The sequence below is a fragment of the Phodopus roborovskii genome, unplaced genomic scaffold, assembly GCF_943737965.1.
Source record: "Phodopus roborovskii unplaced genomic scaffold, PHOROB, whole genome shotgun sequence".
Taxonomy (NCBI): Eukaryota; Metazoa; Chordata; class Mammalia; order Rodentia; family Cricetidae; genus Phodopus; species Phodopus roborovskii.
Genome location: NW_026126459.1, coordinates 621,465 through 646,269, shown reverse-complemented (window position 1 = coordinate 646,269; position 24,805 = coordinate 621,465). Strand labels below are relative to the sequence as shown.

Sequence of the window (24,805 nt, the reverse complement as noted above, 5' to 3'; positions counted from 1 at the left end):
GAGTCAGCCCATCTTTGCTTTTACATGGACAGACCCAATGGTTACAGCAGGCAACTTACCTGGACGAGGTTGCCCCAAAGATCTGAAAATTCTCAACCTTGTTTGATGAGTCACCAAATGCTGACCTCCCTCTCTTCCATCAGAGGTTTCCTGAGACTACACTCTTACAGTGTATACTCTAACCATGCCTCCTCCTAACCTCTAAAGCTAAAATAAATTATAAAAGAGCCACCGAGGGACTGTTGCAAGAGTGACAGACCTTGGGCTACAGAATGTCAGCTAAGAAAGCCTGACTGTGTACATCAGAGGATACCCATCTTGACTATCAGCTGAGAGGAGGCAAAAGGAGGCTGTCGCTGAGTAGGATTGCTGCCATCCTTCAGAAACCAGCTCCGAGGACTAACATATAGGTTCAAAAGTTCCTAGGTGTGGTTAGGGTTTGTGTAAATAGTAAGGCCTCTATATACCAGCACAAGAGGTAGGGACACTGAGCTCCTAATCTAAACTGAGATTAAACAAAAGGTATTTGAGGCTTTAAAAGCAGCTCTGACTTTGGCTCCTGCCCTAGCATTTCCAGACATCTCAAAACCTTTTTATCTGTTTGTCCATGAAGAAAAGACATTACAAATAGGTTTTTTAAATCCAAAATTTGGGGCCATTGAAGTGCCCTATGACATACCTGTCCAAAGGATTGAACCCTGTAGCTACAGGATGGCCCACCTGTCTAAAAGTTGTGGTGGCTACTGCTAGTCTAATGAAACAAGTTAACTCTGGGTCAGGATCTTATACTTACAGCACCCCACACTGCTGAGGTTTCCCAGAACACCAGGCCCTATTCCTGGTCCACTCTTGTCTTAGGGTTCCTATTGCTGTGACCAAGGCAACTTTTATAAAGGAAAACATTTAATTAGGAATATTTTACAATTTCAGAAATTTAGTTCATTCTTGGTGGGAAATGTGGCAATATGCAGGCAGACATGGTGCTGGAGATCCGAAGGCAGAAGAAGCAACTGTGTGCCACACCTAACTCAGCTTGAACAGAGAATTCAAAGCTCTTCCTCCAACACTCCCTCCAACAAGGCCACACCTACTCCAACAAAGTCACACCTCCTCATGGTACCATTCCCCATGGGGGGGGGCATCTTCTTTCAAACTATCACAACTCTCACGTTTCTGTAGTGTAGTGGTTACCATGCTCGCCTCACAACTCTCAAGTCTGGTTTGAGAAACCCACTACCATCAACCCTGCTAATCCTTTTACCTGTTAATGATCCACAGGTACTCATCCATGATTGCCACAGAAAGTGAAAGTGAAACCAGGTAGGTAGGGGCTGCCATAGTTACTTTAACTGAAACAATTTTGGCCCAAGTCAGGTACCTCTGCCTAGAGAGCAGAACTGTTTCATCAGATCCAGGCTCTCAGATTAGGGAAAAGGAAAGTCCACCACAATATACACAGTCTTTATGCTTTTACACCTCAAATGTCCATGGTATGATCTATAGAAAAAGGCTTCTCACTACTTGGGGGAAGGACATTAAAAACAAAGAGAAAATCTTGGCCCATCTAGAGGTTATTTGGCTTTCCCTATGAATTGCTATCCTCCACTACTGAGAACATAAAAAGATGATTCTCCTAAGGCAAAATGTAACCAGACTGCCTGACAAATAGCCCTAAGACCAGTGGGGCCTAGTGATATTCTGGTGACATACCCCAACCCATGGTACAACCAAGAGAAAATAGAGGATGCAAACAAGTAAATGGACAGGTCAAACTCACAGGTGGTTGGAGGACACCAGAGGGAAAGAGTCTAGGGTCATTTTCCCAGAAACAATTGGCAGGACTCTGGTAATTGACCTTCACCAGTCTGTTATACCTAGACTGGACAACCTAGCATGGGATGTCTCAGCCAGATGCCAGGTTGTGCTCAAGTAAATCCAAAACAGCCCTTACCCAGGAAGGCATCCAGGTGAAAGACCACCTCAGTGAACTCTGGGAAACCAACTTCACTGAGATCAGGCCTGCCAGGGGAGTATGCAAGACTTGCTAGTTTTATGGGTACCTTTTCTGGGTGGGTAGAAGTGTTCTCTATCCAGACTGATAGACAAAACCTCTCAATTACTAGCTAAAGCTTTAGACACAGCTTAGAAACTCCATTGTGAGTCAGCCAGTGGTGGATCATACCTTTAATCTCAAGAGGCAGAAGCAAGCAGATCTCTGAGTTTGAGGCCAGCTGGTCTACAGAGGAAAATCCAGGACAGCCAGGGCTACAAACACAGAGAAACCCTGTCTTGAAAACAAAAACAAAACAATTACATTGTGTTTACAGACCTTAGAATTCTGGGCAGGTAAAAACAAATAAACAAACAAACAGGACATTAAAAACAAAACAAACCCACAAAACCCAGTGCTTCTGGCCCATTGCACCCCAAATAGAGAGGAATATACCCTCTATGTGATTATGTTTACAAGATCTCCCTAACTTCTCTGGCTCAGAGACCAGCAGTAGGCAGAACTCTCTAACCATTACTTGTTTTAGTTACTTGCTTCAGGCTTAACCTTGAAAACATATACATTAAGCTAAAGCTTATCATTTTGTAAATGAAATGACTTAGCATGACTATAAACATAGTTCTGAGCACATTAAAGAATGTGATCATTTATAAGATGACTGACCAGTAGTTTGCATATCTTAATTATCTTTAACAGCTTACAACAAATTAGCAACTTTTACGAGATTAGGATTTTATAGTTTTATTCCTGTTAAGTTTTAGCCTTAAAATTTTGAATTGAGGATTTAATTGAAAATCCTCTAGCAGTAAAACAAAACCTTAAACTATAAATACAGTCCATAGAGGAACTGGGAACCTTACAAAACCATAAATGCAGCCATGTGAGGCCTAGGTCCTCACCTCCACAAAGAAGAGCCTTACTTTTGTATGCCTTAGTTTATCCAAACAGCTACAGCTTAACAAAGTCAGCAAAGACAAAAAGACTGGACCTATATCTTTAAGTCAGTTTCTCTTAGCCCGAATAGGCCTAAGGCATTTATAAATCTTATTTATCAAACTTTTTTTAAACTAAAACTTCTTAGAAGCCTGATGTTGAATGAAGGGCCCAGAATATAAAATTGTAAGCCTAAACACATTTTGGGGAAACTGAAGAGCAGACATTGTGGTAAGCTACAGTGTACAGAGGGAAAAACGTTTAACAATTGCTTCCTGCCTCCCATCTGGGCAGCTTCTAGCTAGACAGTTATGGTGGGTAAAGGTTAGCTTCTATTGCCTTTGTGGGACTCCCTAAGTTGTATTCCCTTGACTTTTAACAGTCCTTCTACAGGCCTCTACTCTCTTCCTTGCATTCTTTCAGGGATATGGAAAAGCAGCTGTGTCAATCACAAACTTTCACAAACATCCTAAGTTAGCATCCTATAACCAAAAGTTGTGAACCTTACACTGTAACATGACTTTAAGCCTGACCTCAAGGCTGCAAAAGCTCTTTGCCCTACACCTGGTACATGATTTTTACTATAAGAAGAGGCCCAAACTCAGCTTCTATTGTCACAGTGTCAGAAGACCAAATCTGACCTGTGGCCTCAGCAAGCTGCAAAATTTTTTGTGCTCTATAGTGATCAGAATAAAATTTGCTTTTGGTTCCTAGACTTTAGTGGTCTGTTCCTCATTTTTTGTGTGCCCCCAAGACCCAATGTTGAACACAATGAGCAAAGATGTAAGTGATTTGGCATACATCTCTAAGTCAGTTTCTGTTAACCTGAGTAGACCTTAGGAATTTGGAAATCTTAGGAAATCTTAATCAATAAGCTATTTGGGGGGGGGGGGTCGGAATTTTATAGCACACTACCTGTTCCCAATGGTCTTACATTTTATCAAGAGCTCTGAATGAATTATCTATGACCTTGAATGGAGGCACAATTTTTTGTTAACTAGAACAAAGAAAAATGAGGCTGGAGAGATGGCTCAGTGGTTGAGAGCACTGGCTGCTAAGGATCTGGGTTCAATTCCCAGCACCCATTTGGCAGCTAACAGCTGTCTGTAACTCTAGCTCTAGGGGATCCAACACCTTCACATAGACAAATGTGCACAAGAAATAAAAACAACAACAAAAGAACCAAGGAAAGGGGGAAACGTCAGAGCCAGACATCTTAATTTTTATATAAATCTTTTTGATTAAAAATTTAAATAAAACATTTTTACTTATATTTTTTTGCGTACATTGGTGTTTTGCCTGTCTGTATGAGGGCTTCAGATCCCCTGGAACAGGAGCACCAACAGTTGTGAGCTGCTATGTAGGTGCTAGGATTTGAAACCAGGTCCTCCAGAAGAGCTCCTGGCACTCTTAACCACTGAGCAATTGTTCCAGACCCTTAAATAAAAAAATTAAATGAGATCTAATAGTAACAAATAAATATACCGTTTATTGTGGAAAGTCTGAGAATAAGGATATTGAAATGTAGGTTCCAGAAATAGGAATGTAAGAATATAAGAATAGATTAAGAGAATGAGAACAGACTGTCAGCAGCCTTCTCAGCAGCTTAAAGATTATCACAATGGATTCCTTTGCTTTACACTTACTGATAGCTCTGTCTGCAAGGCTAAAATGTCTGCCAACTAAGGGTCTCTCTGTAAACTGAGAGTCAGCTTTAGATACCCCCACCCCCACAGACCCACAATTGACAAACTAACATGAGCTGAGTTAACTTTTAAGTGTGCATTGTTCCACACTCTTCCCAGAGAGAAACAATGGACTAGTCACAAACACTAGTTAAACTGAAAAATCCTGTTAAGGGAAATTGTAAAAAGCAATTTGCAACCGAGTGTTACCTCAAGATTGTAAAAATTCTTTTGTTCAAGACTAATGCTTGCAGTTTGGAAACTGCCCAATTTGCCTGTTTCAGAAGCCCAAACTCTGGCTGTGTCCACAGCCATAGCTGATAAGTTTTTGTGCCCCTCCAAGATTTTCTTTTTCTTTTTTTTCCTGGTATAAAGCTTGTTTCTGGTTTACTAGACCTTGGTGGTCTGTGCGCTCTTGCAGGTTTTCCATTGCTGAATAGGTGGGCCCCATCCTTAATCTTAGTTTTTAGCCTATATATAGTTTCCCAGAAAACTTAGAGGCCTCATGCAACTTGGGCCTGTTTGCATACAATTGGATGCTCAGGTGAAGGTCCAGTCTTGGAACTCCCTCTGTAGGGTAGGCTAGCTTCTTACTATAATAAGATCTCAAACTCACAGAGATCCACCTGCCTCTGCTTCCAGAGTGCTGGGATTAAAGGCTTGCACCAACAACCACACCTTTAATACTAACTTTTAACAAGCCCAGCTCTGATTTGAAGAAGGCATCTGTGGAGTTACTAGTGAGAGATTTTTAGACAGAGGGCTTGATTTTACTTTGTAACCAGTTTGTGTGTGTCTGCAATTGGAGGCAGACAACCTGAAAGTCTTCATAAGTATCTTTTTATAAAGTCATCAGGTTACAGAATAATTTAAGTATCTGTAACCTAGAAGCCTTTTAACAGAAAACTAAAAACAAGACATCTATGGGAACTCAGAAAATGATGGCATCAGGTTGTTTTTGTTTTCTTTACATATTTTTAACCATATCCAATAAGCTTACAAATCTTAAAGCACAGAAAGTTTATAGTCTTACAAATCGTATATTTTATAGTCTTATAAATTTATATTTTAGCAAAAGTTTGAGAGGGTTAAGGAGTGTGAGGTAAGCAGCAGTAATTTCTATTGGAATAGTCACTCTTTAGCTGTTTTAAACGCCAAGTGTCTTCTCTTGGGCTGTTTGTTTTTCCTTTCCTTGTCAGAGGCAGAAGACCTGTCTGCCCCAAGACAGAGATTTTGTAGAAAACCTATAAATAGGTATGCTTGGGTCAAGCAAGGAGGGCCATAACCCAACTCCAGAGCCAGCTTTTTAATAAAGTAGAGCAGCATAAAACAATATTTCAATATTATCCATTTCCAAGACACCTGTGTTCCAGGTATTTGTTTACACTGTGTGAAGATGTGTATTGCTATTGGATTAACAAAGCTGAATGGCTAGGCACGCTAGGCAGGAGAGAATAGGCCAGACTTCTGAGGAAGAGAGGAACTTAGGAAAAATCTAGATGCAGGAGAGATGACATCTAGACATGGAGAGAGTCGGACATACAGAGTGGAAGAGAGGTAACAAAGCCACGTGGCAGAATGTAGATTAATAGAAACAGGTTAATTTAAGTTATAAGACCTAATTGGGAACAAGTCTACACTAAAGAGTAAGCTTTCATAATTAATAAGTCTCCATGGCATTATTGGGGAGCCGGTGGCCCGACAAAGTCCAAACACACACCAGAATCCACTGTCCAGAGCAAACAGAAAACAAAGCTCAGGGATAACAATCTGTGAGAAACCCACAGGATTCACTGAACCAATAAGAGGGACAGAGACAGAACAAACCAGTAGTGGTGGCGGCGGTGGCGGCAGCAGCATGGTGTGGTAGCAGTCTTGTGGAAATCATGTAAAAAAGATGCAGCATACAACCCATAGGGGCCTTCCCTATGCTTGGTCCGGCTCCTATGTCTGAAACAAATCCCAGGAGCACATCAGAAAACATAAATCCATGAGACAAAAGAAAACAAGAATGTCACAGAGACCAGACAAACACAGACATGTGGTGGCCATTTTCACTCACCAGAATCAGTGGGACAAGAGGACAGAAGGACGTCTCAAACTCTGTCCATGGAGACTGGGTTGGTCTATAATCACATCTGATTTCCTGTCTCCCCAGATGTGGGGACTTCCAGAACAGAATAACACACTAATTTGTTTGGGTTTCGAATGTAAATTGGCCAGCAAGTTTTACTTTTACTTTACTTTGTTTATTTACTTATTTAGAGACAGGGTTTCTCTGTGTAGCCCTTGCTGTTCTGTAACTCATTCTGTAGACCAGGCTGGCCTCAAACTCACAAAGATCTATCTCCCTCTGCTTCCAGAGTGCTGGGAATTTGCAAATTTGCAGTAGTCACAGTGGGGGGGGGGGTCCCATGGGCTTCCTGATCCACAATGTGCTTACCCCCATCTTGGACCTGTTCATCCCTAGGCTCTCTCAGTTGTGATTCTTGTCCCTGTAGGTCCTGTGGCAGCCATGCTGTTAGGCTCTCTTGGACTTCCAAGTCCACCTTGGACTTGCCCCCACTTAGGGACTGCCCCAAGAACTCCATCCGTGAGTCTGGGGTCTTCCAGGAATCCTGGATGAGTTCCCAAATGTTATGCAGTTCGAGACCCCCAGGAAAAGACCATAGACTGAGTCCAGAGTATAATTAGTTCCATTTATTGAACCTGCTAGCAGGACAGCAACCTCTGAGCCAAACTAGAGACTGCTGTGTGAAGGGGCCAAGGGAAGGATTTTTAAAGGCAAAACCCATAAGATCTTGAGTATCTTCCAAGGTAGCCAGGGAGAACTCAAAATAGTCCTTGAATGTCTGCATAAACAGGCCACAGTAACTAACAGTCATAGCATAAAGGAGATGGTCACAGCTGTGCATTTCCGGGTGGGCGTTATGAGTTATAGGGAACTTATCCTCCAGGGACTGGAGTCAGAGACTAACAGGTAGTGGGTACCAAGATGGATATTAGCACAAAATGGTGTTTCTTTAGCCTTCACACTATCAGCACTGCCTGGGCCTTTAATTCATTCTGATTGGATTTTAAAGGTGGGCCCCTGCACCTAATTTGGCCAATTATGTAACAATTTGGTAAATTTTTTTTTTTGGAGACAGGGTTTCGCTGTGGCTTTGGAGGCTGTCCTGGAACTAGCTCTTGTAGACCAAGCTGGTCTAGAACTCAGAGATCCGCCTGCCTCTGCCTCCCGAGTGCTGGGATTAAAGGCTTGTGCCACCAAATGCCCAGCTAACAATTTGGTAAAATTAATGGTCTTTAGGACCAACTATACCTCTTTAGAGTGGGATGAGTCCACAATTTGACTCATTCACTAAGACCAGTGGAGAATGTAACAGGTACCTAGATCCTAGTAGGCCTCCAAACCTTAGCATAACTGATTCCATAATGGAAGCACCATTCAGGTCATAAATTCATCATGTAGACAGCACCACTTGACAACACAAAACCAAAGACTAATCCATCAAAGTCTGGGAAACATACTAACTTTGCTTTTTGGCTTCTGTAATTCTGCTTCTGGCTAAAACTGTTCTTGTTTACTGAGTATGTCGACTCATGACATGGTTTTTGTGCTGAAAAGCTCACCTTGGAAAGGCTCAGTGCTGAACTGGGATCCCAAACACACAGGGTAGGTGCTGGCCAGCTAATAAAGACTTTATTGGCTTAAACCCATGTCTCAGCCTTCTCTGCTGGATACCCCACAAGTGGTAGACTGAAGAGTCTGATGACCAAGATAACAAAAGGGAAAGATGAAAGGAAGAGTTAAAAACATTCAAAAGAAGTAGTGTGTGCAAAGGTCATTTGGACCTGGTAAACAAGGGGAGAATGGGACAAGATGGGCAAGGATCAGATCAAATAACAGTTCTAAAGCCATTCCAGAACTAAGATCTCATTCTAAGTGTACTGGGAGGCACTGAAAGTCTTGAAGGGGAGGGATCTATTTTTCAATTTTTGTTGTATGTATATAGCTGTTTTGCTTGTTTGTATGTCTGTGAACCACTTGCGTGGGCCTACGGAGAGCAGGAAAAGGATCTCCTGGAACTGTAGTTACAGATGTTTGCAAGCTGCCATAGAGGTACTGAGAATCAAACATGGGTCCTCTCAAAGAGCAACTGGTGCTCTTAAATCACTGAGCCATCTCTCCAGCCTCCCTTCCTGTTTGCAAATTCTAGGGATGGGACCTGAAACCAGGGTCTCAAGTAGGTTGTTTGTATTTCATCACCAGGCTAAACCTCCAGCTTCACCCCCACCCTGTTTTTGAGATGGAGGTCACTATTGTATCTCAGCTACTCTAGATCTTGAAAGCTCAAATGACCCTTTTACTTCATTTTAAGATTGGTTTGGGGGCTGCAGGAGAATGGATCAGAAAAGAAAAAGGTTCCTCTTGTGTTTCTGTTGATTGTAAGCCCTGCTTTATCCCTAGCTTCCTGAGTAACAAAATGGTTCCAGCACTCCCTGTTGCTGTTGTGGGGTTGACCTGTATACTATGAGGTTTGCCTCTCTCTACCCATCAGATCCTCCAAACAAAACTGTCCCCTGGAACCATTAGTTGTCTCTTGCAGGGCTGGAGAGATAGCTCAGTGGTTAATAGCACTGGCTGCTCTTCAGAGGACCTGGGATCAATTCCCAGCACCAACATGGCAGCTCACAACCATCTGTAACTACAGTTCTAGGTCTGACATCTTCACACAGGCATACATGCTAGCAAAACACCAATGCATGTGAAATACAAAACAAAACAACAAAACCCCACCAAATTTAAGTGTCTCTTGCAGGATCACCCCTTGTTGAGAACAGCTGCCTTAAGTGGAGAATGAATGGCCAATTCCCAAGTTTTCCTCAGGGTCCCTACTACAGGCACTGAACAACCAAACCCTAACTTGGCATCTTAGTATCTGGGGTCAAAAGGCAGGATGATGTCTTGCTGCTGTCTCCACCTTCACCCCATTGTACAGTAGTGATAACTTTTCTGAATTACATATTATACTCTCATGAGCTTGGTCACTGGAGCTTCCTAGACACTCCTGAGCAGTGACCAGCTGGGACCCTGATCTTGCAGCTCACTATCCTCAGTGGAGAAAGCTGGTGGCTTCTTTGAGGGCATCCCTCCACACTATTAGGGAACCTGACAGAGCACAGTAAGCAGGTTGGAAACACATTTACTTTTATGAGAAAATAGACATCCAGTAGCAGCAGCATCTGCTCACAAAGCCATGGCAGCAACTGGAAGGCAATGTGGAGATCAGTGCAGGTGTCCATGGAGCAGATGGGTCACATATGAAGGAAGCCACCAAGTGCACAGCAAAATAGAAAGTCTAGTGCAATGTGCACAACACTGACACAGCCCCAAGAATATTTTACATGAAGGTAAGTTGACAACTACGACACAAAAACACCAAACTAGGGACAGCATCTGCTACAACACAACAAGCTATAGCTGCAGCCCTTAAAGAGGAATTCACTCACTGCAATTTAACACAGGAGGGTAGGATACACCCTGCAGGGAATGTATAAGGCACCAGCCAGATACAAAAAAAGATGAGGTTCCAGCAGATCGCTGATGTGGCTGAGGTGAGATGTGGACAGGCTACCAGTTCACAGGTGCCAAGAACTCCTTGAAGGTTCAGAGCCAAAGCCTGCAGGCCCAGCTACAGGGCAATGCCTCACCCAGGTGTTGGTTAGGAGCTGTCACGTAAAAGCATCAGTCCCAGGAGATTTGAGTTTGGAGAGGGCAATCTACTTGCCTTCCTTTAAAGGGAACCAGGAGAAAGCCAACACCCAACTCCACAGACACAAAGTTCTGGAAGGGGTAGGATGACAATGAGAGTTGCCTCTTGACCTAAGGGTCCATGTGGTGCATAGGTTAGTCTCCTTGTCTGTACTGTACCTGGTGTCCACACTAGAGGTGACCCTGTTTCCCCAAATCTTCCCTAGAAGCCATAGAGCATCTGTCCCTTGAGTCAGGGTAAATAGCCTTTCTTCTAGGGCCTGCCTTCTTCTTCAGGACATCTTGGTATCCCAACTCACTGGCACAGTGTCTTGATGCCAAACTGGGATGGATCCAAGGTCAAGGAGGAGTGGAACCCAGGTGTGCCCTGAAGCTGGAAGATGCCAGCTAGATGTCACATCTCCTCAAGAGAAGACAAAGGACTACTGGGCCCAGGGCTACTTCTGACTCTCCCTAGAGGTGGCTCTTGACTTCTCACTTGGCTGGGAGGGGACTGAAGATGGATGCTAGTGCAGCTCAGAGCTCATTCATGTTCATTTGCTTGTTGTCAGGCCCAGGCAGGGCTGTCTGCGCTAATTGAGGCTGAGCACCAGCTGTGAAGGTCAGAGCCCTTCCTGCAGACAGGACAAAGCTCACCTTACATGGCAGCTGAGGGGCTGACAAGTGGAGCTGCTTTGGACTTCTCGGAAACTTCTGACTGAAGTTGAGTAAGCTTTTGTAATTGGAATCCCAATGCATCAATGAAGTACTCTTCACTGACCCAGGACAAGTCTCAAGACATCTAGAAGGTTCTGAACATTTAGTCTGATCCAAATGGCTGTTCACAGTATCTCACTGAAGTAAAGAGCTGGTGCTGGGGATTCTCCAGTAGGCTGACAGTGAGCCAGAATTAATGGTCACTCATGAATGTATGTGGCCACCTTAACTGCAGGGTAGGCACAAGTGAAAGTGCCCTGTAGTCACCACATGGTGTCCTAAAGGCCTCCCTGAGTTTAACCACCTACGGCTTTCCTGTTGCCAATAGATTCTGTGATGACAGCCTCCCTAGTGTATGGCCCCAGTGGGCATCTGCAGGGCTCTGTGGTGGAAGTAGACCTGACTATCTTGACTTCTCTGAGCGTCTTGCTGGGGAGATCTGTACTGGCAGCCTGGAAAAAAAACAAAGAATAGTCTGGGTAAATGAGAAGAGGGCAGTCCCTTATTCACTAGGAGAGAGATAACAGAAGGAAATGGGTGGGCTAAGTGCAAGCTACCCAAAGAAAGTGAAGGGTGCAGATGGATGTAGGGCTCCCGCTGTGGACTGATACCTAGTAGTAGCACATGTGTGCACTTAGCACAAGCAGCAGGTCTGACACCTTCCCACTTATGCTGGGGATGTATCATGACCTTTCCTGCTGGTTTAGTTGTGTGATTTTTCTCACACTTGCATTTGGAAAGAAGAAAAGAATGCCAACAAGGGGCTGGAGGGACAGCTCAGCAGTTAAGAGAACTGGCTGCTCTTCAGAAGGACCAGGATTTGGTCCCCAGCACTTACAAGGTGATTAACTGTAACTTCAGTTCCAGTGGATTCAACACTTCCTTCTGGCCTCTGAGAATAATACGTGTATGTGGGGCAGACAAAACATTCAGGGAAGCACCTGAACACATAAAAATAAAGAAACTCACAAAACAATGTAAAAGCATGCCAACACACAGGAAGAGCTTGTGTGCATTAAAACCACAGGCATAAGCCAGTGTCACACCTAGACTTTCTTTGAGACAGGGTCTCACTATGTAGCCCTGGCTGTCCTGGAACTCTCTCTGTAGACCAGGCTGTCCTGGAACTCAGAGATCTGCCTGTCTCTGCCTCCAGAGTGCTGAGATTAAAAGCATGGGTTACCATGCCTTGCTACACCTCAACTTTCACATACCAAGTCACTGAATTTTGATTCTTTAGCATTGAGCACTATCACCCCCACTGCACGAGAGGAAACAGAGGCACAGAATTCAGTGATACATCCAACATTGCAACATCCAGGCAAGAATGAGGCTCAAGACTGGCTTTCAGCATGGTCTTTGGCTATGTTTGGCATGCCTTTAATCCTAGTGCCTCAGAGGCAGAGGCAGGTGGGTCTCTGTGGGCTAAGGCTAACCTAGTCTACTCAAAAACAAAATAAAAGCATATAAATAATGATGGGAGATGTCATTTTGTAAATATGGTTTTTTATTGGTTAATGAATAAAGCACTGTTGGCCAATAGGAAAGCAAGATAGGTGGGACTAGAAGACTAGGAGGAGAGAGGAAGTAGTAGGGAGGAGATTCAAGATGGAGGACGGAGAGAGTAGAACACTGGGCCCTCTCTCCGGTAAGATGAGACCACGTGGAAATACTTAGATTAATAAAAATGGGTTAATATTGAAGACAGAGCTAGCCAGTAAGAAACTAGTAACTGACCTACAGCTTTATATCTAACACAGCGTCTCTGTATGTTATTTGGGGCTGGCGCAGCTGTGGGACCAGGCTGGCGGAAAAACATACTTATAACAAAACAAGTTGATAGCTAAGTGGCAGAGCATTGTCTAGCATTCTGGACCCTGGTTTCCATCTCCAGGACCACAAAAGCAAAACAAGGACTGTGAACCCACCTGTCTGCTGGAGGAAAGACTGGACTCTGCCACCCAGGCACTGCGGCAGGTGTCTTCCAGGGCCAACCTGAGCTGAGTATTTGGCATTCTACATGGCATGCTGTGTCTGGTCCCTGTCCTATGCATCATAAAATATAGAAAAGACAAAGAATTATTTGTAACTTAGTCTAGAAATAGTTTACGTGGCCAGGTGGGGGAGCAGCTTGGCCGCAGTCAGCTCTATTCCTTGCCACCTATGTTTCCAGTCCAGTTCCTGTACCCGGGGATCCCAACATTCTTGGTGGGCTTTTCCTTAGCTCTGAAGGACTAAGCGTATGGAAAACTCAAAGAAACCATCTGTAAGCTCACTGTGGCTCAGACTCTTATTTTCCACATTAAGAATATGGGTCAGAGACTAGGTGTGGGGTGCATGCCTGTAAATCCCAGAACTCTGGAGGCTGAACCAGGAGGTTCAAGGTTCATGATGAGTTCAAGGTCAGCCTAAGCTATATAGTTAGTTCTCAGCAGCCTGAACTACATATCAAGACACTGTCACAAAGATAGTAAAAACAAATCCCAAGGGAGTACTGTTACATCTACTTTAACCTCATTTGATGGTTTACGCTTGTCACTCCAGCATTCCAGAGGCATAGGCAGGAGCACTGAGTTTGAGGCCAGTCTAGGCTACACAGTGAGAGCCTGAGCTAGCGTGAGACCTTGTCTCAACAAAACAGGTTGGCAACACAAACCATGGCAGTGCCTGTCAAGTCTGGTTAGCATATAGCCATGCCCAGTCATTCTGTGCCATCTGTAAGGGCTGTGGCAATGTGTGGCACAGGTTGAGTAGCTGCATGGCTGCAAAGACAAGAACAAAATCTGACCCTTTACATAAAACATTGCTAATCCCTGACCTGGATTCATGAGGAATGACACTGGCTCACCTTGCCTAGAGGCCCTCTTGGTTTGGATGAATACACACTATCTTTGGTTTTCCCTCAATACTGAGGACATTGTGACTCTGTATATTGAAACCTCTGCATACATCCTTAAGGACTGGGTTAGAGCCTGTGACCAGGATGCTGCCTTGCCACATAACACCCCAGGTTTCCAAAGTCCTAGAGGTATGTGGGCAACTCCTCTAACCTAGGACATGTCGCCTGAGACATCTACACCAGCTAATATCCATTTCCTCACAATTTCCCCTTGTTGGATTTCCATATTAGATTAAGCCATTCTTTTCCATGGGAATCAAGTCTGGTAAATACTCCTGGGGTTGCCTGCATAAGGAGAGCGTAGTGTGGGAAGACTTCTACATGGAATAATCTGCCCATAGGGAGCAACAGTACAAGCCCTGGTCCAACTGCAGCCTCAGTTTGCACTTCCTGAGAGAGCATCAGCAAACCTGGCTAGGCCAGTGCCACAGGAGACACCAGACACACTCATGTCAGCTTTTAGAAAGAGGACGCTAACCTGATACATTTGTTACTTTTCTCATTATTGTGGCAACTGTCTGAAAAAAGCAACCTGAGGGTTTCCTTGGCTCTTGGTTTGAAGGGATACTGGCCAAGGTGGTGGGTAGTGTGACATGGCTAGCTTGTAATTGGGATGCAAACAGATGAACACTCCAGTTTTTAAGTCTCTTAAGGCTCTGCATGTCTCTATTGCTGTGTGCTTGTGGGGGTCAGAGGACAATTCTGAGGAGTTGGCTGGCTCTCTGCTGCCACTTTTACAAGGGTTTCAGGATTGAACTCAAAACTGTCAGGCTTCTGAAGCAAAGAGCCTTTACCTACTGAGCTATCTCTTTCTGTTACCTCTCCCTGACAACACCTTCATAGACACATCTATCTAGTCAGGTGACCATGAAGATTAACTACCACACTTGGTAAAACATTCCTACCAGAGAACACAACTACCTGCATCATTTATTTCTCATGGTTTCTTTATCTGTTGACAAACCCATCTCTAGTTCTGACTGGGGACCCTTCTTTCAGGGCAGAGTCTCAAAGACTAAAGCTATTATTAAGTTTTTTGTTTTTGTTTTATGTCCAAATCTCTGCTAACTTTCCCCCAACTTACCCTTCTGGTCAGCAGTCACTTTGCTGTCTTAGAACACAGACCTCATAAAGCAGATGGGACAGAGGGCAGGCACAACCACATGGTCTTGTCCTGATGACAGGCAGGGCATGGAACTGATCTGAATGGCAGGCTGCTATGGGGCAGGGCCACAGTTGTTTCTGATGGTACAGTGGACAGAAGCTGCTGCTGACACCCTGGAGCCACAAGATCTAGTCTAAACAATCTATCACTAAAATAGGGTGTAATGGTCCACTGAGGCCACTTTGGGTGGGTCCAGGCTACTTGTCTACGATGGTGGCTGAGACAAGGGTACACAGTGCAGTTCAGTTTCAGGCAATGAGGCTGAGCTCAGACACTGTTGGTTTAGTCAGAAGAGAAATTTCAGGATCACTGAAGTCAGCTGCACACAGATGAACAAGGGGACCTGGGTCCTCAGAACTGGTCAGAGTGCTGCCTGCCATCCACCTCAGGGTTCCTTGCCACTAGAAGACTGCATGCGGCTGGGTATCCAGAGCCAGAAGCTTTCAAAAGAACTGACAGATGCATAGTGGATGGTGCAGGCAGAGGCAGCAGAGGAAGGCAGTGACCCTCACCAGTAAGGGTAACACGAATGATAAGTGACCCACAGATAGATACTGGGGTTCAAGCTTCAAGCTGAAGATCAAAAAAGCAAAGCAGCTGGCCACAAGCTCTTACCTCTACCTCGGCTCAGACCAAAGGGGTGACTCAGACTGCTCCCAACTTCACTGCTCCTCAGATTCACTCAGACTGCTATGCTCTCCTCAATGTGGCTATAGACTAACTCTTAGACTGAATATCCCTACCTTTTATACTTCTAAAATCCTGGGATTAAAGGCCTGAAGCTGATTCACTCTCCAGTAGCCCAGGGTGGTCTTGGACTCAGAGACCCATCTACCTCTTAAATCCTGAGTCCTGGGATTAAAGGTGTGTACCACCATTGCTTGAGGCTAGCTTTGCTTTCTGAATTCCCAGGCAAACTTTAATTATACATACTATATCACCACAATCAGGGGTGTCTTTTTAGCTGTAAATTCTTCATGACCCAAAGCTGTTCCAAAGATGGCCCTGAGTAGAATGAAGTAGTCTAGAAAATGGATGGAGGTGCAAGGAGCACCATGTTACCACCAAGTGTAAACTCACAGAGCACAAAGCCTCTGTGGGTTCTCATGTCTGATGGGTGGATTTTCCTTTTGATGACTGAGTCAAATGAGCCATCAGTAGCACACTGCATAGGAAATCTAGACCAATATCTGATGTTTGACAAAGATCCATAGTCGTAGGCTGCCCTACTCAGTGCTTCTTCCTTGGATGACGCTTCCGATGCCGGATGAGGCAGGAGCTGTAGGCAAAGGATTTCCCACACTCCTCACAGCCATATGGCTTCTCTCCAGTATGCATTTTCTGGTGTTTCAGAAGATTGGAGCCACAGTTGAAGGCCTTCCCGCACTCCCCACATTTAAAGGGCTTCTCACCGGTATGAATTCTCAGATGTTTGGTGACATCTGAACTGTGCCTGAAGGTCTTCCCACACTGGTCACACTTAAAAGGCTTCTCTCCAGTATGAACTCTCTGGTGGCGAATGTGATCTGTTTTGTGTTTAAAGATTCGTCCACATTCACTACACTCATAGGGTTTCTTCCTCTGAAAAGGAACAAACACAGGAACACCTTCAAAGTCATCTTTAAACGAGGCATCAAAGGCATCAAAGATATGAGCCTCGTCTTCAGGGCTCAGGTCAGTTTGTTTGCGGGGCTTCCGGGGCCTTGCTGACCTCTTGGTCGGCTTTTTCACCCTTGCTGCTTTCTCTCCTTTGACAGTAGCCTTTTGCACACCTGCTTCCTCCTTTGGGGCCTGTGTCTTCTTTTTCCTGCCTGCAGGCTTTTCCATTGTTGCTCCTTGGAAACACTGAAGGCTCCCAGCCAGTGGCTGCAGGTTTCTTGGTTGTGACTTTACTCTGTCAGGACAGCTCAGGACATCCTGCTAATGGAGCTCCATTTTGGCGTCAGGCAGACAGAAACACCATCCTTTTACTTCTGGAGGCAAAAACATTAACAACAGGTCAAAGGCAGCTCTCAGGTCTGCAACCCTCCACTCTCCTCCCAAATGCTCATTTGATGAACATCTCAGACTAATGTGAACTTCTCAGAACTTCAGCCCACTTCACAGGTCCATAGCATGCTCACTTCACTCAGTCACTGAGGATAAGACTTTCATTCATCTCACAGAACTCCATATCCACACAGACCAATGGCCACTTCTTACCTCCCCAAATGGAACCTTTCCTGCCCTTCTTTATCCTCTCCACATGCCCACATTGGGGCTGTGCATGTACCCTGCAGCAGCCTGGTTCTGAGCCTGGGAAACTCAGGGCTGTCCTCATAATCTACAGCAACCACCATACCCCATCACATCTCCAAAGGCTGCTCCCTGTGCCCACAAGCCTTTCTCTATGTGAGCTCTATTTATTTCTAAACCTGCACCATCCCTTTTATCCCTGGAGGCCTGAAGGGGTGGGCTATGCTGGCAGTCCCATCTAGAGTTCTCATGTCTGTTAAAAAACACAGCTGCCATTTTGGAGTACTCTGTATTTTATTCTAAGCATTAGACAGATGACTACTTATCTAACCCAGCACATACGGTTCTTATCTGGATTCGGAGTCCAAGTTCCAGGTAACTATCAGCTAGGCAATTGCCTACACTGTCTGAACATTAGTCTCTGAAAGTGTTTGTCTTTTGTGGTACAGCTCAGAAGGAGACATCTGAGAATCCCTGTCTGACAGAATCCAAGCTCAGTACCAATTCAAACAACATCACTCTGGTGAAAGGAATAATAAGCGGGACCCAGGTGTCTTGAGTTTGCTCACCAAGGCTCATTTTCTTTGGAAACTGAAAACAGTCATTAAAAGCAGAGAAGACCACAACGACTGTCTTATTTGCCCCTTCCCCCCCAAGACCCGTGCTTAAGAGTGGGTGCGGGTGATTCAGGCAACTTAGTTAATTCAGCAAGTCCATCAAAGTGCTGCTGAACCTGGCAGGACTCGGAGCTCTAGCCACCCAGCACCATGGGACTTCGCTAGGAAGCCCGCCCTACCTTCCCCGCCTCGGGGACCTCCCCAACACCGCCGAGTGGCTGGCGGCCTACGGAGAAACGACCCAGAAGCTGACCTTCGCCAGGCCGACAAGGAGCGCGCATGCAGGTGTCGAACGCAGACGTCTGCGAGGGCCGGCGAGCGGCCGGGCGGGCGATGGTTACAATGCCCTCTACTCCCGCCTCTCCCGCGCCTTAAGGCGCCCGCCCCACTAGTGCCGCTCTACCTTCCGGGCCTCTCGGTGGTGCGGCCACGCGCCCCGAAGCCCCACCCACCGTTCTTAGCCGCCTCCAGGGCCTCTCTAGGAGCCCTTGCTGGCCTCTCGGTGGTACCACCTTAGGCTCTGTACCCCCACCCTTCTCATTCTCGCCCTTCTGGCGCCACTCTAGGAGCCATCGCCAGGGCTCGGATTCGTAGACCCGCCCACCTCTTTCTGGCGTTTCGGGGCCTCTCTAGGAGACTCGGCCCCATCTCTTTGTGGTGCTGCGGCTGCGGCCTTGCTAAAGGAGATTTCTGTGGCAATGCAGACTTAAGAACAGCGGGCGGCGCTTTTCTCCTAGCGGCGTTTACGGGCACAGAGACACCTCCTCTTCTCAGGGCTCCAAACCGCCTTACAGTCGCTTCTTGGTCTTCGGGCTTGTCACTTGTTCTGCCCATGGGAAGGCGGATCCCTGGTGTGCCTGGCATGTGGACGCCCTGGACCTGACTGATTCCCCAGTCAAAGTCTGGCCCAGGCCTTCCCTGCTGGGTCCCTGGTCACTGGCTCCTATCCTTTCTCTCCAGATTCTTAAATCTGGTCCCTTGTGTTGTTCTGACTTTCTGGATACATTCTCCCTCACTGTATTTTGTCCAGGTTGGCTTCAAACTAGAAATCTTCTGCCTCAGCCGTTTTCGAGTCCTAGGATTATGTGTGCCCCACCGCACTTGGAGATCATTGCAATTCAAATCGTGAACTGCTGTGTGCTTGGCTGAGTCTCCCTGGGGACGCCATTTTGTGTGACTAGCATACTACATTAGGGCCTTCTATGCTATAAACGCTGGTATCTCAGACCTCAAGCAAACCACTGATCTGTCGTCTCCCCCTACCCTCTTTAGACTCAATTGTCAACATGCTAGACAAATGTAATTGTTCAGTGTGCAGCTTGCAGAGCTTGCCTATTATCTATCACACGGGGGTGGCTATGTAGATTTGTAAGGGTGGCTGTGTATCAAAAGGTGGTTCATTCAACCTCCTGACTGAGCTGCTTCCGCTCTTTGTGCACCACAGCTTGTTGAATCTTTTGCCCCATGTAGAGTGTACATGAAATTGCGGTGAAGACCCCTGTTCTGGTTCTTTCCCTGGGACCATATTCAGAAATGCAGTGGCTAGGTCCTAAACTACTGCATGTTTCCTTTGTAAGGATCAGCCAGGCTGCTTCCCAGAGAGCCTGTACCGTTTCTCATTCATTCCTACCAGCAGCACGGGGTTTCCTGCCTCACCAGCATTTGGAGCAGAGAGGTAAGCATCTCCTTGTTTGCATTTCCCAGAGGCCTAGTCCTCTGCATGCCTCTTGCCATCTGCATCTGTCCCCCACTCCCGACTCCCATGATAAGTCTCTTACCTATTTCTAATGAAGTGGATTGAGTTGGATGTGGGTGGACTGTAGTGTAGACACAGGCCTTATTCATCTGGTTCTCAGGCAGGCTTCCCCACTCATCCCCACTGGTTTCCCACTTCCTTCCCACTGGTTCATTTGTAAAACAGTTTCCTTTTGGAGTGACTGCCCTCTGGAGAATTATACTCTTGTTGATGGATCATGACTGCTAAGACCATGGCCTGGGATTGCTCACATGGTCCAACTTTTCTCTAAGAAGACAATATGGTGTTTGCTGCTGAGAAGGACCTGGTGTCTGCCCACTGCCTTTGAGCCATCTATGCACATGCCCCCTTTGTCTGGTGGGCTGGAGTATTTAGTGCCAAGGGTCAGGTCAGCCTGAGGAGGTTCCATCTTCATTGATATAGAACTGAGATGTAGCTGTGTTCTGGAGAAGTCCTGATAGTGGCCATTCACATGGAAACCTAGGATACAGAGAATTTGGGTAGCTTTAGACCTCTCTAGTGGCAATGGATTGTCCCTGCACTGGCTTGTCCCTCTGCCATTGGTTCCACAAACCACAGGGTCCTTGGAAGGGCAGTGGTGGTGAATTTCCTTCCTCAGAATTTCCTGTCTTAAGGACAGCAACACCCACCCTCATCTAATCCCTCCCACCCCACCCAAAGGCTTTACATGAGTACCTTCTGTCGTGGGAGACAAGGCAGCTCCAGGGAGCCTAGAGGAATCAAGTTCCTGGTTCTGTCCCTTTCAGCAAGAGGAGCAAGTGACCCAAGAGTGGGTATTTGTCATGAGTACACAATGTCAGAAACACAGGTGAACATACTTATATATCTTTTCACAGTGTTAGAATTTATTGAATAACAAGTTCACAAGCCACAGTGGTTTCTTTGACTGTTATTTGTCAAGGGGTCCTGATTTGCCTTGATAGTGACTGCAACAAGCATAGCTTCTTTTATTCCCAGTTTAACTACTATAATCATCCCTCAAATGGCACACAGTTGTTATATCTGGAACTGTAATCATCTATCAGTTTATCATCTATCTATAGGGTAGGTTTCAGATTGCCTGTAACAGGATTAAAGAGGCTACTTCAGAATTCAAAGAGGCCTTAGTGGAGGTAAAGGCAAGAAGCCGACAGAGATGCAGAATCCCTAGTGTGTGAGAATCAAGTCCTGTTGGGGAGCTGCTGCAAGAGGCCTTGATAGAGCCAGGTCCCAGAGTGAGGGTTCAGCTGAGCTGCAGGGTGTAGTGGAGCTGAGGAAGTGGTAAGACCTAAGACTATGGAGGCAGTACAGGCAAATAGATAGACAGATGAGGTAGACTGTCTCACATTGAGGACCAAGCTGAGCCAGAGTACTTGGGGCAGTTGGGTGTTCTTTGCTGTTGGTTTCTCAACAGGATTGTCAAACCACAGGTTTATGGGGTTGTCCCCATACTAAGAAACTAGGGATCAAATGTCTTTAACAAAATACAAAACTCTGGGTGTCAACCTCCGGTACCACAAGAAATTCCTCACTGGGTTCGTTTAAAGTCTGTTGACCAGAGAACCAGCAAAGGCTGGAGAAACAACAGTTCCTAAAATGTTCTGCATGCTGTGTCAACACTCGAGGTCTTCTTCCAGTTAGACCCTTGGCAAATATATGCTATGATGGGACCAATTTACAATCTACCTGTTCCCTATGGGACTGGCAAGGAGACATCATAGGGTTTATATCTGTTGGAGGGGCAAGCAAATATCCTCTCATCTGTACACTGCCATGGCCCTCTTACAAGCATCACCATGTAAACACATAGTGTTGGTCTCACCCAACTCAGTATTACACACAGACACCTTGGAAAACCAGCAGTCAAGAATGCCAATGTGTATCACTAGGCTGAGAATGTCTAGTGTTACATCTACCTGCCCTTTAACATTACCAAGACTGGGCATTTGAAATAATGGGTTACTATCACTACAGTTAAAGACTTAAATGCAGGGCTGGAGAGATGGCTTGGTGGTTAAGAGCACTGGCTGTTCTTCCAGAGGACCCAGGTTTAATTCCCAGCACCCACATGGCAGCTTGCAACTTTCCATAACTCCAGTTCCAGGGGATCTGGCACCCTCACATAGACATACATGCAGGCAAAACACCAATGCACATAAAAAAAAATCTAAAAAAATACTTAAATGCAGACCATATCCTAGAGGTCTGGGGAGAAGTATCCCCACAATCAAGAAGGTTATTGAATGCAAATCCCAGTGGCACGGTTGATCACTTCCCTGTGAGTTGTTGGCCTGGGAGAGGCACCACTTTGCTTTGGTTGCAGGGCCTAGGGAAGTTAACCTGTGATTGAGTAGGAAGCTGTCTCCTGATTGGCTTGCTTTCATAGTGTCATAAAGTGCTATGTAGTCTGCTAGAGAACTGTCTCCAACAATCCTGCATGGTTTGTAGACCCAGCCTGCTGCAACATCAGCATTTCAGGCCAATGTGCTCACTCATACAAAGTAGCAAGACTGTTAGAGGTACAAACAACTGGTTTCTGATTGAATTCAAGGCCCACTACTCAGTATGCTTGGTACTATCAGGACAAAAGCCTGTGGCTAGATATGCCATAGGCCCCAGCATGAAGGCTCTTGCTATTGCTGGTTTCCATCAAATTACCTTCTAAACATTTGTGCTTACACCTATAGATGACTGCTGCTATTAGACTGTCCAGTAGAAATGCTTCTTATAGCTGTGAGGTTACAACAGAGGTTCCTAAGTGGTGAGACTGCTGGATTTGTGGACAACTGGCCCTCTAAAGTCAGGCATACATACCCTGGACTGTATTTTCTGTCTCCACAAATTGGACTGACTTCTTGGAGTCACTTGAAGTACAGTGGCGTCTTCCAGTAAGTAACATGGGCACTGAGAAAAAGAACAAGTCACTGGTGGGCTTAGTTCAGAGGAGACCCCAATAACTGTTGTCCACTGAAACATGGTAAAAAGGACACAGGCCATTTGGATGTCTGTGACTTAAAAACAACAACTGGGGATTAAACCTAGAATCTTATACATGCTAGGTAAGAACTGTGCCACTGAGATGTATCCCCAGCTTTTTCTACTGTGTATGTGTGAAGTTCAGAGGTTAATGTCAGGTGCTTGCCTTCTTTTACTACTTTCCGCCTTATTTATTCTTAGAAAGATTTTTTTTTATTTTTATTTTATGTGTGAGGTGTTTTGCCTGTACATATGTCTGTTAAGAGTATGTTTTTCTGCCAGCCTGGTCCCACCACCACACCAGCCCCAAATAACACACAGAGATACTGTATTAGATATAAAGCTGTTGGCCAGTTACTAGTATTTCTTTTTTGGCTGGGTCTATCAATCTAAGTATTTCCACGTGGTCTTATCTTACCAGAGGAGAGAGCCTGGAGTTATACCCTGTTGGTCCTACATCTTGAAACTCCTCCCTACTCCTTCCTCTCCCCTTCTAGTCTCCTAGTCCCACCTATCTTGCTTTCCTATTGGCTAACAGTGCTTTATTCATTAACCAATACAAGAAACATTTTTACAGAATGACATCTCCCATCATATGTCTGTGTACCACAAGTGTGCATGGTGCCCTCAGAGGTAGGAAGAGACTGTTGGCTCTCCTGGAACTGGAGTTACAGAGGGTTGTGATCTGCCATGTGGGTCTTGGAAACCAAACAAAGGTCCTCTGCAAGAGTAGTAAGTGCTCTTAACTGCTGACCTATCTCATAAGCCCCCTCCTCACTACTGTTTAATTTTTATTTTATCTGAGACAAGGTTTCTCTATGTAGCTCTGGCTGTTTGGCACTATTCTGTAGACCAGGCTGGCTTGGAACTCAGAAATCTGCCTCCCTCTGCCTTCTGAGTGCTGGGTTTAAAGTTGTGTGCTATCATGCCCAGCTTTACCTTATTTTTGAAGAGTTTAAACTTTCCCACTTTCATAACTAAATTTAAGTTTCAGTTCTCTAAGAAGAGGAAAACAGATGTTTTCACCAACAAAAGGCCATTTAGTAACAAATTGTGTTCAGAGACAGGGGAGAAAACAGGAACAAGGCCTGACTCAGTCCCACAATGTCTCAAGGACAGTCTCTGCAACCCACTTAAAACTTACCCAAGTATGTCCAAAGATAAACCTCAGCCAATTAAAAATATACTAATGTAACTGCTGCTTGTTTAACCAATCATGTTTGAGATGACTTAACTATTCCTGAAATTCCCCTAACTGTGTTTAAAAGGAGCCTACACTCCTCTCAGGGTTATGGTCATTTTGTACAGGTGAACGACCCTGCATGCATGCTGGAATATTAATGAATGCTCTTGGCATTTTCTTGAACTCTACACTTCTTGAGCTATAGTCTCCTATTGAGCATGAGGTTACCAATTCAGCAAGACTAGGTGCCTAATAAGCCTCAGAGAACCTCCTGTGTGGGCATGATTATAGGCGTATGCTGCCGGGCCCTGCTTTCTGTGTGGTGCTTGGGCTTCCAGGATGCATGGAAAGCATTTTATCATTTGAGCCACTTCCTTAGTCCTCTTTGTGATTTTTAATTTTGAGACTGGTCTCACTAATTGACCAAGGCTGGCCTTGAACTTACATTCCCACTTCTGCCTTCAGATTTAGTTGGGAGCCTGTGCCACTGTGATGGCTAGTATCAATTTTCAATATGACAGACTAGAACCACCTGGGTGACAATCTTTGGCTATGTCCATAGGGAGATGATTTTGATTATACTGGCTGATTACATCTTGACTGGATGACACTCTTCCTTGGGCAGGGCTTCCTTGGACATTGAGCTGGCAGGAACCTTTTCTCCCTCAAGTTGCTTTTGTCAGAATATTTCATTACAGCAAAAGAAAAGGAACTATGGTATCACTGTGCCTAGCTTGTCTGCGAGACTTTGTTCACTGGCTTGGATTATTCCACAGTAGAGCTGTGGCATACAGTGCCCAATCTGACTAGAACAGAATATATAATTCCTCTCAGAGATCGTGGCAGAAGAGGATAGAGAAACGCTGTAAGAGT

The 24,805-nt window shown here is 45.3% G+C and overlaps 1 protein-coding gene across 3 annotated transcripts; it reads right to left on the bottom strand.

Moving 5' to 3' along the window:
• Nucleotides 1-7,314: 7,314 nt before the first annotated feature.
• Nucleotides 7,315-18,334, bottom strand: Zfp41 (ZFP41 zinc finger protein). 3 transcript variants are annotated; one of them, XR_007834834.1, is made up of 4 exons: nt 16,877-17,007; nt 16,578-16,746; nt 13,030-13,147; nt 7,315-11,553 (listed from the first exon to the last, which is right to left on the bottom strand). XR_007834834.1 is itself a non-coding variant. In XM_051189127.1 (3 exons), exons 2-3 carry the CDS (start codon nt 16,990-16,992, stop codon nt 12,945-12,947), a joined length of 618 nt encoding a protein of 205 aa, XP_051045084.1. In that variant the 5' UTR covers nt 16,993-17,138; nt 18,271-18,334; the 3' UTR covers nt 12,864-12,944. The 3 variants fall into 3 exon arrangements, 2 of the variants coding, with proteins under 2 accessions (XP_051045084.1, XP_051045085.1); XM_051189127.1 differs by lacking the exon at nt 7,315-11,553 and adding an exon at nt 18,271-18,334 and having other exon boundaries at nt 12,864-13,147; nt 16,578-17,138; XM_051189128.1 differs by lacking the exons at nt 7,315-11,553; nt 13,030-13,147 and adding an exon at nt 18,271-18,326 and having other exon boundaries at nt 16,289-17,138.
• Nucleotides 18,335-24,805: the final 6,471 nt, after the last annotated feature.